General features: G+C 30.8%; 1 protein-coding gene across 1 annotated transcript in view; it reads left to right on the top strand.

Annotated features, from left to right (window-relative positions):
* LOC142345956 (uncharacterized) overlaps positions 1-229 on the top strand; it is a 17314-nt gene extending 17085 nt beyond the window's left edge. Inside the window, exon 4 of the mRNA XM_075398422.1 lies at positions 1-229. This exon is cut by the window's left edge and continues 190 nt beyond it. Coding sequence (XP_075254537.1) covers positions 1-52 — 52 coding nt within the window. The 3' untranslated portion in view covers positions 53-229.
* The last annotated feature ends 15473 nt before the right edge of the window (positions 230-15702 follow it).

Genomic DNA, 15702 nt, shown 5'->3' on the forward strand with positions numbered 1-15702 from the left:
GCTGGACCCCAAGAAAACGGAAAAATACGAGAAGTATCTTTTAAAGATCTGAAATCTTCTCCAAACACTTGCGCTCCTGAGATATGACAAAGTTTTATTGAATCGTATATTCTCTGAAAATTGCCACTCCTTGTTAACTGTTATTACACGGAACGAGTTTCAAGTCTTGATCAGTACTTCTTCGGTGTAACATACGTCATGGGCTGACATAACAGAAATGAAAACGTCTTATTTAATGTCTGAAAACTTGTGCAGACTTTTAACTCAAGTCTTGACTATGACTTGGCGAAGACTTCAGTCAAGTCATGACCAAGTATTGACAAGTCTTGCGCAATTCTCGACCAATGCTCGACAATTCTTGCGCAGTTCTACAAAATTAGCTAAAAATGTTGAAATATTTAACGAATTACGTTAATCTGGCCAAAGTTTTTCTGATATGAGCTTATACCGACTTAAAAGTCCAAACTATGCACTCGGAAACCATTTTTCTCCAAAGGGAGGAAATAGGTGACCATCGTTTGTATTTTTGTTCGAAATCAGAATTTTTTCATACTCTATCAGGTGAACGTGCTGGAAGTAATCGCGTTTTGAAGTGCTTCTTTCATAACTTTGAAGCGTTTTGTAGGCAACCACTAAAACTGGCGGCTTTTTTCTTTCGATAAGAAACGGTAGAAACCAACAAAAAAGGTGTGGGCAATACTTGAACCAAGAGCCAATAATGGCCAAGACTTGCACAAGACTTGTCAAATCTGTGCCATGACATGTGCAAGATTTTAGGCTTGATTCAAGACTTGCTGAGTCTAAATAGTGACAGGATCAGGGATCTGATAGAGTACCGATCCATGACTTGCAATTTCACTGAATCGGTACTGATTAAGACTTGACCTTCTTGCAAGATCTATTAAGAAGAACGATTTTTTCAAAAAGAAAAAATGTTATCTTGCAAGATTCGACCAGGAACTTGCAAGATAAAACATTCAATTCTGACCCGGGAAAAATTTGTACGCCTTATAAGTAGTGGATAAAACGGTGGTTCCAGCCACCAGCCCGATTTGGCCCATTCCCCCTCACGAATTCGGGGAAATGGGCCAAATCGTTCTGTCGACTGGCACCCCCGTTTTATACAGTACTATATTCATAATCAAAATAAAAATTAATCAAAAATAAGCCCCAACCCGCACACTTGCAAACATAAAAATTTTTATATGTTACCTAATCAATATTTAATCAATCTAAAACTAAAACTTTCTGTCTCACTTGGCGTAGTAGTTAAACCATCGAGTCTAGTTAAGCTGCTTTAGCAAACGGAAGGTTTGGGGCTCCTTCCTCACTGTCTCCAGTGAACGTTCCCCGATTTGATGATTTACTATAAAACTAAGTGAGATGAAAAAAAAACCAAATTTACAGTTCTTAAAAAGGATGATCCCTGCTGTGAGACTGTATATGGGACACACTGTGATGTGTATACATTCAAAAACACTGAGATCGGTGGAAACACAGTGATTAGTGCTTTTCAGTGTAACAAGCACGTAAAACCAATTTGCGAAAACTGTTGAAGCCACTTCGTGGATAATCTGCACAAAATCAGCTTAACTCTAAAATTCCATGTTAAATTTTTGGTATATTAATATATATATATATATATATATATATATATATATATATATATATATATATATATATCTACGCAGATAAATACATAATCTACACTTAAAATTCTCAAATCGAAATCCGTTGATATATTTGATTTACATTACACATAATACAAGTTATATATATATATATATATATATATATATATATATATATATATATATTAGGATCATTATAATGTATAGTCATAAGATTAATATAATGCGAATTCTTAAAGTAGCTTTCAGAGATATAACACTTGATTAAACATTTATCACAACACCTTTTCCAAGATTTATCTTTTGTTATATTTGAGATTTGTCCTTTGAAACAAGGAAACAATTTATCAAACACACAATAAGTGATGAACACCTAAACAGTGCGAGAACGAAAATGTAAGATGAAACTATGGAGAGGGTTTATGACTCAGAAGAAAAATATTACTTCCGCAGACCCAAAAACTATGATAAACCACAGATTTTATTAAAACTAAACCCATCACTAAATTTAAAACTAAAACTGAAGATAGTATCTATTCTGGAATTAAGTATGAATGTAATGAATGTCATGCAGAATTAAGAAATAAAATAGGCTCAACTACTAACTCATATAGTCTTAATCGTAAGTATCTCAAAAACACAGAATATTTTGATTCAACGCTAGAAAGAATTTTTTATTACTGATATAGCCGGAAATCACAATGAAGATATAGATGCAGCTATTAATAACTCTTTAGGAGAAATTCAAAACATTTGGCAGTTTCGTGAAGTTAACAGTTTTAAATATAAGATCACAGCCAAGTGTTAGTACAAGAAAAGAACCAAAGAAGAAGTTAAAACAACTAAAATGTTATTCAACACTGACTATATTATTAAAAATGCAATATATGAAAATGGAGACTTCACACAATGGCTAAACTTTGAAAAGGAAATATACGGGGATATGGCTATGACTTTGAGTTTCTTGGACTAACGACTATTCAGATAATTATTGAACGAACTAATTATTGAACGAACCAACGCAAGTACTGGTAGTTATATAGATGTACTCCCGATCTCAAAAATTCTAAATCAATTTTAAATATACGCAATTCCAAATACAATCGCCTACAACTAAATATTATTGCTTGGCGACATCCCGCTATGGACCATGCAACTCGCGAGAGTAAATATGTAAATAATCTAAATGAACCGAGACAACAACATGAAGATGAGTTACTTTGTTTATATGAAAAGAATACAGAAATAGCACAATATTAATATTTCGGTATACACACCTTGTGGTGAGGGCAATATGGAATTGTTTAAACCCGTGGATGATTTTGATAAGATAGAAGAGATGTCAGAAAAACAGTTTGGGGGAATGGACTAACAAAACACTGTGCACTAATTAAAACAATAGAAAACTTGATAGAAAGACCGAATAAGAGTCAACACAAATTCTATGACTGTGATAGAAGTACACATTGGTTTAACTCTCAAATTTAATATGACAATCATGTATGTGGCCACTCTTTCAAACCAGAGATTGTTTGTCCTAAGAAAAAAATATTACTTTTATAAATAAACATAAACGTCAGAATATAAAAAAAATTAAAACTGCCGATATAGAATGTTGCGTCATTAATGTCACAACTAACAAATGTTAATGTGTAAAAGCTGAATACATGCCAATAATTGTGGGTTACATCTGGCAAGGTAATTTAAATACTACTTGGGTTTGGACTGTATCAAAAGATTTGCTAAGATTTGCTATTAGAAATACAAACAGAGAATAATATCAAGCGTAATGAAAAGATGATATATAATAAAGAAGATAAGCTATATCATGAAACCAATAACACTTGTCATATATGCGACAAAACATGTATTAATAAAGTAAGAGATCACTGCTATGAAACTGGTAAATAGAGATTCTTAGATAGTTGGAACTTCTTAGCTACGCCTCTAGATCAAATGGCGAAGATAAAAGGGTGAAAAAATAAAAAGCATTATTTCCATTAATAACCATTTAACATTATATCCATATAAAAACTTTGGTTAAGACTACTAGCAAAAAGTTATAGGTAATCTAATTATAGAAGACTACAAATCCTCACTATCTAATAAAATAGCAACACAAGAGGAAGTCAATATCTTCAAAAAGACAACAGCCATAAAACTGGTAAGGATCTAACCATAGAGTATTTACAGAATGATGTGCAAATATTAGACTACTGCATGAATGAATATGTTAAATTAATTATGAAAGAATTCAGTCTCAACCCTCTACACCATGTGAGTCTCTCGGGTTATAGTTTTGATTGTTGGTTGATGTCAAGTGGTGCTACAATAGATACATTACAAGATAAACAAATGCTAGATGGTTTCGTTGAATCAAAGAGAGGTGGCAAATGTGGTGTGGTATCATGAATGATAGATATATTAATAGCAATAGCAATGGCAATAGCAATAACAATAGCAATAACAGTAGCGATAACAAAAGCAATAACAATGATGAAACATGGACGAAGTCCCGTAGCAACGACAATAGCAATAAAAATAGCAACAGCAATGGTCTAACATGATACATAGATGCAAACAAACTATATGGCTATGCAATGATGCAAAAGTTAACTTATATGGGCTTTGAGTACTCTAGCACATCTCTATATTCTATATTAAATACTCCAGATGATAGTGATTGTGGTAACTGCTTTGTTCGTGATATTAACTATACTAATAGTTGTAAAGACAGAATAGAGCAACTAGCATTAATGCCTAATAGAAGAAAGATAAATGATAATGATTTAGGCTATAGAGAAATATATAGGGGATCCACCCTTGGTCACCCAAAAGGTAGAGCGAGAACAGAGAAATTAATCTTAGATCAAAACAACAAAACAGAATATATGGGTCATTATAGGATGTTAAAGTTCTATGTTAAGATGGGTGTAAAAGTAACTACGCCTCAAAGAGTAAAAAAATTTAAACAAGATTACATATGTAGAGACTATATTCAAAACAAAACTAAAAAAAGGGCAATATCTAAAACTGAAGCAGAAAAGGATGTAAGGAAAATAATGAAAAACTCACTATATGGAAGCATGTGCACGAATCCTCTACGCTTCCTTCAAAGTAGGTTCTTAAACGATGAAGAGAAGATAATGAAAAGTATATGTAAACCAACATTTAAAAAAGTAACTAGATATAAGGATTATTGCCAAATTGAATATATAAAGAAAAAAATAGAATATGATTCTCCAGTATATATAGGTTACTATATTAAAATTATGTAAATTAAACATTTATGCTGTATTTTAAAAAATTTCTTCAACCATCTCACAAAGATATACAAATCCTTTATAAAGATACTGAAATTTTCGTATTAAGTTTTACTGAAGGTAAAGTTGACAATGAACATATGGTTCTGTCCAATCTAGAACCACCAATCAAAACTAATAAAAAAGTCCCAGGTAAATTCAAACATGAATTGGGAAGTAGAATAATAGAAGAGTTTATAGCTCTGTCACCAAAGACATAGGGTTTTGAGGATTACCCAAATAAAACTAAAGAGAAAGGAATAAAGAACTGTAGCAATGCTCAACATGAGAATTATTATAAAGCTTTAAAGTATAACACACAGAGAACTGTAGATGAATGTAGAATACAGAAAGTTGGTGATAACATGACAACAACAAAAACAAGTAAGAGTAGTCTAAACACATTTGATGATAAAAATATTTTATGTAAATAATATTAAAAGCGATCCTCAAGATGAGAATCTATATCTATTCAAAAGAGATCTAGTAAATAAAATCTGTAAAGCACCATTAGATTTAGACACAGACCAACTGGTTGATAATTTTCTAGAACAAACTATTAATGATGATAGAAAGTTAATTGAAGCTGCTATTAGATTAAATAATGAACTGTGAATAAAAAAATACTTAGTAGTTAGTATAATTATAGATCTAATTCATACATACTACAAAATTGTTTTAATATTACAGATCTAATTTGCACATAGTATAATATTATTTTTCAATATGTAAAAAAGGACTACTATAGAATTAAACAATCTAGAGAAACAAAACAGAAGAAATAGATTAGAAGATAAATTAAGACAACAAGAATATGAGGGTGACATAGAAGAGTTATTTGATCCTATAACTTCAACTTTAAATATTAATGCTGAAATATGGCAGGCTCATAGCGAAGCATGGCAGGCTCATAATGAAAAAATGCAAGCTCTTCAAAACAAAACTTTAGCCGCATTAGAGAGTAATACTAATGCTTTCAAAAGTCTAGGGCATCGTCAACAAAGCAGCTTTCTTGATGAACGGGCTGCTCTCTTAACACTTTTGCCCAATCCATCCGTAACATTAAAAGAAAATGGAGGCAAAGCAATTGCCGTAGAAAATGATCTGATTAATGTTTTATTAGAAATGGTTAAACAAACAAATAAACAATTCCACTTAATATCAGCTGATCCAAATGCAAACAAACATAAAATAAATGGTGCAGATGTATCTCTACTACCAGATGGTGAAAGAAGAAAGCTGAAGTCTATGATTTTTCTAAGGGCTTTGCTATGTTTATTGCTATTAAAGATGTAACCGAAAGACACATAAAAGGCGATGAAGACAACAAAACGATTTCTAAGGGATATTGGTTATAAACAAAGATGAGATACTAAGAGTAATAGGTCAAACTTGTAAGAAGAATGTTTGCTAGTATCGGTGAACCCACTTCCCAGGTTATATCATGATCAATCTCCAGTGATGAAGAGATACATCGACGTGATACTAGTGATTATGAACAAGGGGCAGTAGGAGAAGAAGAAGAGGAAGGAGAAGAAGAAACTGATTACGAGAATGATAATCAAAAAGAAGCTAGTGGTCTTAGCAATGGCCTCCGGCCTTGGTTGTGCAAGGGCGAGCCTTGTTACAACAACCAAGGGCTTTTCCCCTTCCCCAAAATGAATCCCAATACCTTAATAGAAAGATTAGAATTATTTATACTAGATTCAAAAGCTGGTCAAGATGGATTGTATGATCAAATGTTAAATATATCTAACCAACTGTTATCTATAAATATTAATAACAAGGAACAAGTACACAATTTTGTTTTTAAATGAACGAAGCTTTGACTACATCCATCAGGGAAGCTGCTTTGCAGATGAGCAAAGCTATGACTACGTCCATCAGGGAACCTGCTTCGCAGATAATGAAACAATGCACAAAAAAACTAAGCAACAACTTCTAGCTAAAGAAGTATTTAACCCTCAAATAACAAAATCAGACGAGAAAGAATAAAATCATTATATAAAGATGAAACATGGTCAGCTGATTTAATTGATAAGTCATCTCTAAGTAAATACAATAGTAATTATAAATTTACATTAACAGTTATAGATATATTCATGAATTATGCATGGGCTATTCCATTGAAAAATAAATCTGGTTTATCTAACTAATGGTATAACTATCTGGTATAACTAATGGCTTTAAAATAGTATTAGGTGAAAGTGGAAAACCAGAAAAAATATGGGTAGATGGAGGGAGTGAGTTTTACAATAAAACATTTTTATATCTTCTTAAAGATTATGAGACAGAACTATATTCTAATTATAGTGATTTGAATTCAAAAATGAATTGGGAAGTAAAATAATAGAAGAATTTATAGTCCTGTCACCCAAGACATATAGTTTTAAAGATTACCCAAATAAAACTAAAGAGAAAGGAAAAAAAAGAGTTGTAGCAATGCTCAACATGAAAATTATTATAATGCATTAACACAGAGAACTATAGTTGAAAGTAGAATACAGAAAGTTGGTGATAACACGACAACAACAAAAACAAATAAGAGTAGTCAAAACACATTTGATGATAAAAATATTTTATGTAAATAATATTAATAGCTATCCTCATGATGAGAATATATATCTATACAAAAGAGATCTATTATATAAAATCTGTAAAGCATCATTAGATTTAGACAAAGACCAACTGGTTGATAATATTCTAGAACTATTAATAATGAGAGAAAGTAAATTGAAGCCGCTATTAGATTAAATAATGAACTGTGAATATAAAAACAATTATTAGTTAGTATAATTATAGATCTAATTCAAACATACTAAAATTTTGTTTTTATATTACAGATCTAATTTGAACATAGTGTAACATTACTTTTCAACATGTAAAAAAGGACTACTTATAGAATTAAACAATCTAGAAAAACAAAACAGAAGAAATAGATTAGAAGATAAATTAAGACAACAAGAATATGAGGGTGACATAGAAGAGTTATTCGATCGTTTAACTAAAACTTTAAACATTAGTTGCGAAATTTGGCAGGCTCATAGCGAAGCATGGACGGCTCATAATGAAACAAGGCAAGCTCTTCAAAACAAAACTTTAGCCGCGTTAGACAGTAATACTAATGCTTTCAATAGTCTGGGGCATCATCAACAAAGCAGCTTTCTTGATGAACGGGCTGCTCTCTTAACAACTTCGCACGATCCACCGGTAACATATAAAGATGATGGAGACAAAACATTTGCCGTAGAAAATGATATGATTGATGTTTTATTAGAAATGGGTAAACAAACACATAAACAATTCCACTTAATACCAGCTGATCCAATTGCAAACAAACTTAAAATATATGGTGTAGATGTATCTCTAGTACCAGATGGTAAAAAAGAAAGCTAAAGTCGATGATTGTTCTAAGGGCTTTGCTATGTTTATTACTATTAATGATGTAACCGAAAAACACATAAAAGGTGATGAAGATAAAAAAACGATTATTAAGGGATATTGGTTATAAACAAAGATGAGATTCTAAGAGTCATAGGTCAAACTTATAAGAAGAATGTTTGCTAGTATCGGTCAAACCACTTCCCAGGTTATATCAAGATCAATCTCCAGTGAGGAAGAAATACATCGACGTGATACTAGTGATTATGAACAAGGGGCAGTAGGAGAAGAAGAAGAGGAAGGAGAGGAAGAAACTGATTACGAGACTGATAATCAAAAAGAAGCTAGTGGTCTTAGCAATGGCCTCCGGCCTTGGTTGTGCAAGGGCGAGCCTTGTTACAACAACCAAGGGCTTTTCCCCTTCCCCAAAGTGAATCCCAATACCTTAATAGAAAGATTAGAATTATTTATACTAGATTCAAAAGCTGGTCAAGATGGATTGTATGTTCAAATGTTAAATATATCTAACCAACTGTTATCTATAAATATTAATAACAAGGAACAAGTACACAATTTTGTTTTTAAATGAACGAAGCTTTGACTACATCCATCAGGGAAGCTGCTTTGCAGATGAGCAAAGCTATGACTACGTCCATCAGGGAACCTGCTTCGCAGATAATGAAACAATGCACAACAAACCTAAGCAACAACTTCTAGCTAAAGAAGTATTTAACCCTCAAATAACAAAATCAGACGAGAAAGAATAAAATCATTATATAAAGATGAAACATGTTCAGCTGATTTAATTGATAAGTCATCTCTAAGTAAATACAATAGTAATTATAAATTTACATTAACAGTTATAGATATATTCATGAATTATGCATGGGCTATTCCATTGAAAAATAAATCTGGTTTATCTAACTAATGGTATAACTATCTGGTATAACTAATGGCTTTAAAATAGTATTAGGTGAAAGTGGAAAACCAGAAAAAATATGGGTAGATGGAGGGAGTGAGTTTTACAATAAAACATTTTTATATCTTCTTAAAGATTATGAGACAGAACTATATTCTAATTATAGTGATTTGAATTCAAACATGAATTGGGAAGTAGAATAATAGAAGAGTTTATAGTCCTGTCACCAAAGACATATAGTTTTAAAGATTACCCAAATAAAACTAAAGAGAAAGGAAAAAAAAGAGTTGTAGCAATGCTCAACATGAAAATTATTTTAATGCATTGACACAGAGAACTATAGTTGAAAGTAGAATACAGAAAGTTGGTGATAACACGACAACAACAAAAACAAATAAGAGTAGTCAAAACACATTTGATGATAAAAATATTTTATGTAAATAATATTAATAGCTATCCTCATGATGAGAATATATATCTATACAAAAGAGATCTATTATATAAAATCTGTAAAGCATCATTAGATTTAGACAAAGACCAACTGGTTGATAATATTCTAGAACTATTAATAATGAGAGAAAGTAAATTGAAGCCGCTATTAGATTAAATAATGAACTGTGAATATAAAAATAATTAGTAGTTAGTATAATTATAGATCTAATTCAAACATACTACAATGTTGTTTTTATATTACAGATCTAATTTGAACATAGTATAACATTACTTTTCAATATGTAAAAAAGGACTACTTATAGAATTAAACAATCTAGAAAAACAAAACAGAAGAAATAGATTAGAAGATAAATTAAGACAACAAGAATATGAGGGTGACATAGAAGAGTTATTCGATCGTTTAACTAAAACTTTAAACATTAATTGCGAAATTTGGCAGGCTCACAGCGAAGCAAGGACGGCTCATAATGAAACAAGGCAAGCTCTTCAAAACAAAACTTTAGCCGCGTTAGACAGTAATACTAATGCTTTCAATAGTCTAGGGCATCATCAACAAAGCAGCTTTCTTGATGAACGGGCTGCTCTCTTAACAACTTCGCACGATCCACCGGTAACATTTAAAGATGATGGAGACAAAACATTTGCCGTAGAAAATGATATGATTGATGTTTTAATAGAAATGGGTAAACAAACACGTAAACAATTCCACTTAATACCAGCTGATCCAATTGCAAACAAACTTAAAATATATGGTGTAGATGTATCTCTAGTACCAGATGGTAAAAAAGAAAGCTAAAGTCGATGATTTTTCTAAGGGCTTTGCTATGTTTATTACTATTAATGATGTAACCGAAAAACACATAAAAGGTGACGAAGACAAAAAAAACGATTATTAAGGGATATTGGTTATAAACAAAGATGAGATTCTGAGAGTCATAGGTCAAACTTATAAGAAGAATGTTTGCTAGTATCGGTCAACCTACTTCCCAGGTTATATCAAGATCAATCTCCAGTGAAGAAGAAATACATCGACGTGATACTAGTGATTATGAACAAGGGGCAGTAGGAGAAGAAGAAGAGGAAGGAGAGGAAGAAACTGATTACGAGACTGATAAACAAAAAGAAGCTAGTGGTCTTAGCAATGGCCTCCGGCCTTGGTTGGGGAAGGGCGAGCCTTGTTACAACAACCAAGGGCTTTTCCCCTTCCCCAAAGTGAACCCCAATACCTTAATAGAAAGATTAGAATTACTTATACTAGAATCAAAAGCTGGTCATGATGGATTGTATGATCAAATGTTAAATATATCTAACCAACTGTAATTTATAAATATTAATAATAAAGTACACAATTAATAAAAAACAAGTACACAATTTTGTTTTTAAACGAATTAAGCTATGACTACATCCATCAGGAAGCTGCTTCGCAGATGAGCAAAGCTATGACTACGTACATCAGGGAACCGGCTTCGCAGATAATGAAACAATGCACAAAAAAAACTAAGCAACAACTCCTAGCTAAAGAAATATTTAACGCTCAATTAACAAAATTTAGACGAGAAAGAATAAAACCATTATATAAAGATGAAACATGGTCAGCTGATTTAATTGATAAGTCATCTCTAAGTAAATACAATAGTAATTATAAATTTACATTAACAGATATAGATATATTCACGAATTATGCATGGGCTATTCCATTGAAAAATAAATCTGGTTTATCTAACTAATGGTATAACTATCTGCATAACTAATGGCTTTAAAATAGTATCAGGTGAAAGTAGAAAACCAGAAAAGTTATGGGTAGATGTAGGGAGTGAGTTTTACAATAAAACATTTAAATCTCTTCTTAAAGATTATGAGACAGAACTATATGCTAATTATAGTGATTTAAAAGCCAAGATTATATAGAGATTTAATAGAACATTATTACACATAATTAAAAAACCAGTGTTCATCAGTGGTGATGGTACTTGGGTAGATATTTTAAATGATGCAGTAATAATTTATTAAAATAACATTCACTCTACTATTAATATGACACCTGTTGATGCTTCTAATAATCCAGATAAAGTAAAATACACATTCAAATTTAGGAATCTCAAACCTAACTTTAAAGTTGGTGATCATGTCAGGAATGCTGACAATTGTAACATTTTCTCCAAAGGATACACTTCTAAATGGAATTTATTTATAAATGGAAAGATTTAATTAAAGTTAACGAAGTTTTAAAAACTCAACCACCAACATATAAGATAGAAGATATTAGTGTTGAGATAATAGAAAGTAAATACTATGAACAGGAACTATTAAAATTTGAGTTTGATTTTGAATCTAATAATAATGTTTTGGAATAATTAAATATTGACCTTCGGTCAGCTAAAGAGTAGATAGTTTCTCACTGTAAACAAGTGCAAAGATGGCAAGAAATTTATTCAATCAGGCTAAACAGCAATCGGGGAACCCACTTCTCGGATCAACTTCAACAAAGAACTTAACACTAAGTAACGCTCGCGGGTTATTACTGGAAGATAATGATAATATTGACATGAAGGATACCTATAATATTACAAATGCACAACCTCCCACAGATGAAAAAGATGTTGTTATTAAAGAGTGTTGTGACAATAACTTATCGTCTTCTTCTATTGAAATCGACATTTTAATTTAAAAAAAAACTGAACTAAGAAAGGTGATTTTGATAAAGTCACAACTAAAACATTACAACTAAACAAAATACAACTTAATGAAGAATTATCTAATGAGTTCATTAAATCAGCAAATGAAGTTAAAAATACTGGTAAATTTTGTAATAAGTTTGCCTCTGACGCTATCTCTAAGTATCATCAATTATAAAAAGAATTTGATAATAATAATTTTAATTAGATTTTTACTAACATTCACCTAAATGATATGTTCACTACTGGTCTAAGGGGATTTAAAGAAGTTAAAAAAAATACTAATTCGTTTATAGATGAAGTCCCTATAAAAAATAAAAAGACAATTGTACAATATATAATAGCTATATTATTTGAAAGTAAGCTGGTAGACAACAAAGAACAAGCAAGACTTGAGATGCATTATGATTTTAGTCATGAAGATATAATGAAAGAGATTGATGGTTATTTTACTATATAGTTATGAAAATGGCTATCAGTAACTGCTTCAAAAATGACAATGACTATAATTATGGCTATGATTATGACTATGGCAATGACAATGACTAAAGCAAAATATTTTAGATAATTAAAATGGAAGAAACTAAACCCAGTGCACCTTTACTTTATCCTAATCTTAGCTCCTTCTCAAAACAACACATCAATGATAAAATCCTAGTTAATATTAAATTTGATAACATTATTAACACTATGAATAACATTAGAAGTTATTATGAAACCGAAACTAATAATTATAATAAGAAGTTAAGTAGATATAAAAACCATTTTAACGCAGCTGAGATAACATAAATACTATTATCATCAACAGCAAAAACTGCAACATCAACATTGGTGCATTAACAGGTTTAGGATTATCTTATTCTGTACCAACAGCTTTTGCTACAGCAACTGTTTGTTGTTCATTATCAAAAACAATTAATACTAAAATAAGAAACAAAAGTACGAAGTATTCATAAATGTATATTTTAAGGAAAACAGTCTAGTGATAAGTTTAATACACTATATACAAAATAAATGAATGATAATAAAATAGATAATGATGAATAGAATGAATTCGTTAATATATATGAGGAATATAAGAAGAACAAGAAACATAAATTGAGTGTTTTTTAAACTTAAGTTAAGTAAAGTTAATAAACTACTATGTTTAGTGATAAAAATATATTCAGTAATAATAATATTATTATTAATATATATCAGGGAACCTGCATCGCATATAGATAAGATTAGAGCTAGAATTTAACTATCTTTTCTTTGTACCTAAATATAACCCTCTACCTTTCTGTACTACTCTTATACCTTCACCAGTAGTTGCAAATTTAATTAAATCAGGTGTGGCTAATAAAGCGACTCTCGAGTTTCTATTTGCAGCTGCATTTCCTATTTTACTTGCTATTTCCAATGCTCTTACTGGGTTATTAGCAACTTTCTGTCCAAAGTTAACTTTTGCTCTACCAACACTTTTAAAGAAATCTTCCAATCCTCAGCTTATATTGTTGCATCAGAGACTGTCATTGACTTATTTCTTCTGCATTTAGTACAGTTACCCTTTAGCATCTTAGTTCCTTTAGCTGTGACAACCCCTCATATATTATTAGTACCACTATGATGTGTACCACCAACACAAATTGGATCAGTTTTTAACTTATAAAAGTTACTCCGTTTTAAATATAAAAAATAATGGAAGTTAAATCGTATAATCCCTTTGTTGTAAAGTCATCGGCTAAGACTAAAACCAAGCCAAAACAAAACACCCGCCACTACCAAAGTGTAAGACTAAGACTAAGCCTAAGACTAAACTTGAAGCTACAGCTCTATCTCTAGAGAATAAAAAAAAACTTGATATTATTTATTCCGAGGGTTTTGTTAAGACTAGAAAATGTTAAGACTAGTTAAATAAGATAATGACTACAACATTGACTATAACTATGAATACGATTCTTTAAGCCTCCGGCTGTTAGTGTCTACGACTCTGTATCAAACATCTTATTACCATCACTATTAACACTAATAACTTTTCTGAATATTACTAATGCATGACATATCACATCGGCAACCGCAGCACTAAATTTTAAAATAAGTTGTGTTGCTTGTGAACCTATATGATTAATTTGATATCTAGTATCAAATACATAAGTTCTATAACTACTTTTGAATGTTCTATGATTTATATATGGTTTAATATTATGAGGTAATCGCTTAAAATCTTTATTATAATTAACAATCTCTTTAAAAGCCTCATTATAATTTTTAGTGCCATAATTAACAATCATTCTGTCCTCAGGATAAAATTCAATACCAATCTTACAATAACAATCAGTAACATTCACTATGTCAAAAGTACTTGCATTATGAGTTTGTTCATTAACGTTATTATTTTCAAAACCAATTATTATATATTATGGTCTTTCCATACCACTTTCCATACCTTGATCGAATAAGAAGTTTGTGGCATTGGGTGCATTCTTATAAAATGTCTTTCTTTCATAATAACTAAAATCAATATAATTCTTTTTTTTAAATACTTTCTGTACAACAATTCTATTATCATTACTAGGATCAATACTAGGCACAAAACATGATATATCTCTATTTTCTATATGGCCATCATTACCTACTGCATGAGCAACAGCGTCAACTCTATATAGAGCTCTATCATTATTATTTTTTAAATATTAATTTAAATCCTAACCCATACATAATCTTTTCTAAATCATTTACAAAACCAAATAGATCACTCATCTTAACCATCATATACATATGACCATTTTCTGCATGTTCATGATCACTTTTAAGTTGGCTATCTCTCTTACCTTGATTTCTAACAAAACCAATCTCATATTCATCATCAGTACTAGTTTACAATTTATACATTAATAGATTAGGATGACAATGATCTATATATTCAATAGTCCTACCACCACTAGTTTCAAATTTAACTGAACTAAACAATGCCATCATACCATAACTACCTAATCTGATATTAGCATTATTTTCAAAAACGCCACCAGCATCCTCTGATACAACAAACTCTATCTCTAGAAATGAATAATGTATATATAAATTATTCTCTTCTCTGTTGAGTATGATATTAATGCTAGTATCAACTGTTTTCATTGTTGCTAGATTCTTTGGTTTATATTTTTTAATCTTACTTTTCTGTATATCATTATTATAACCATAAGTTGTATCCCAATTAAAGTCCATTTTTCTAAGGAAAGAATTTAATTATAACTATAGCTATGAGTATAAATATAAACATAACTCTAACTATAGATATAACTCAGGGAACCGCTTCGCAGATAATTATAATTATAACTATAACTGTCAGGGAACCTGCT

Source organism: Convolutriloba macropyga, chromosome 9 (assembly GCF_964194025.1).
Source record: "Convolutriloba macropyga chromosome 9, txConMacr16.3, whole genome shotgun sequence".
Lineage (NCBI taxonomy): Eukaryota > Metazoa > Xenacoelomorpha > Acoela > Convolutidae > Convolutriloba > Convolutriloba macropyga.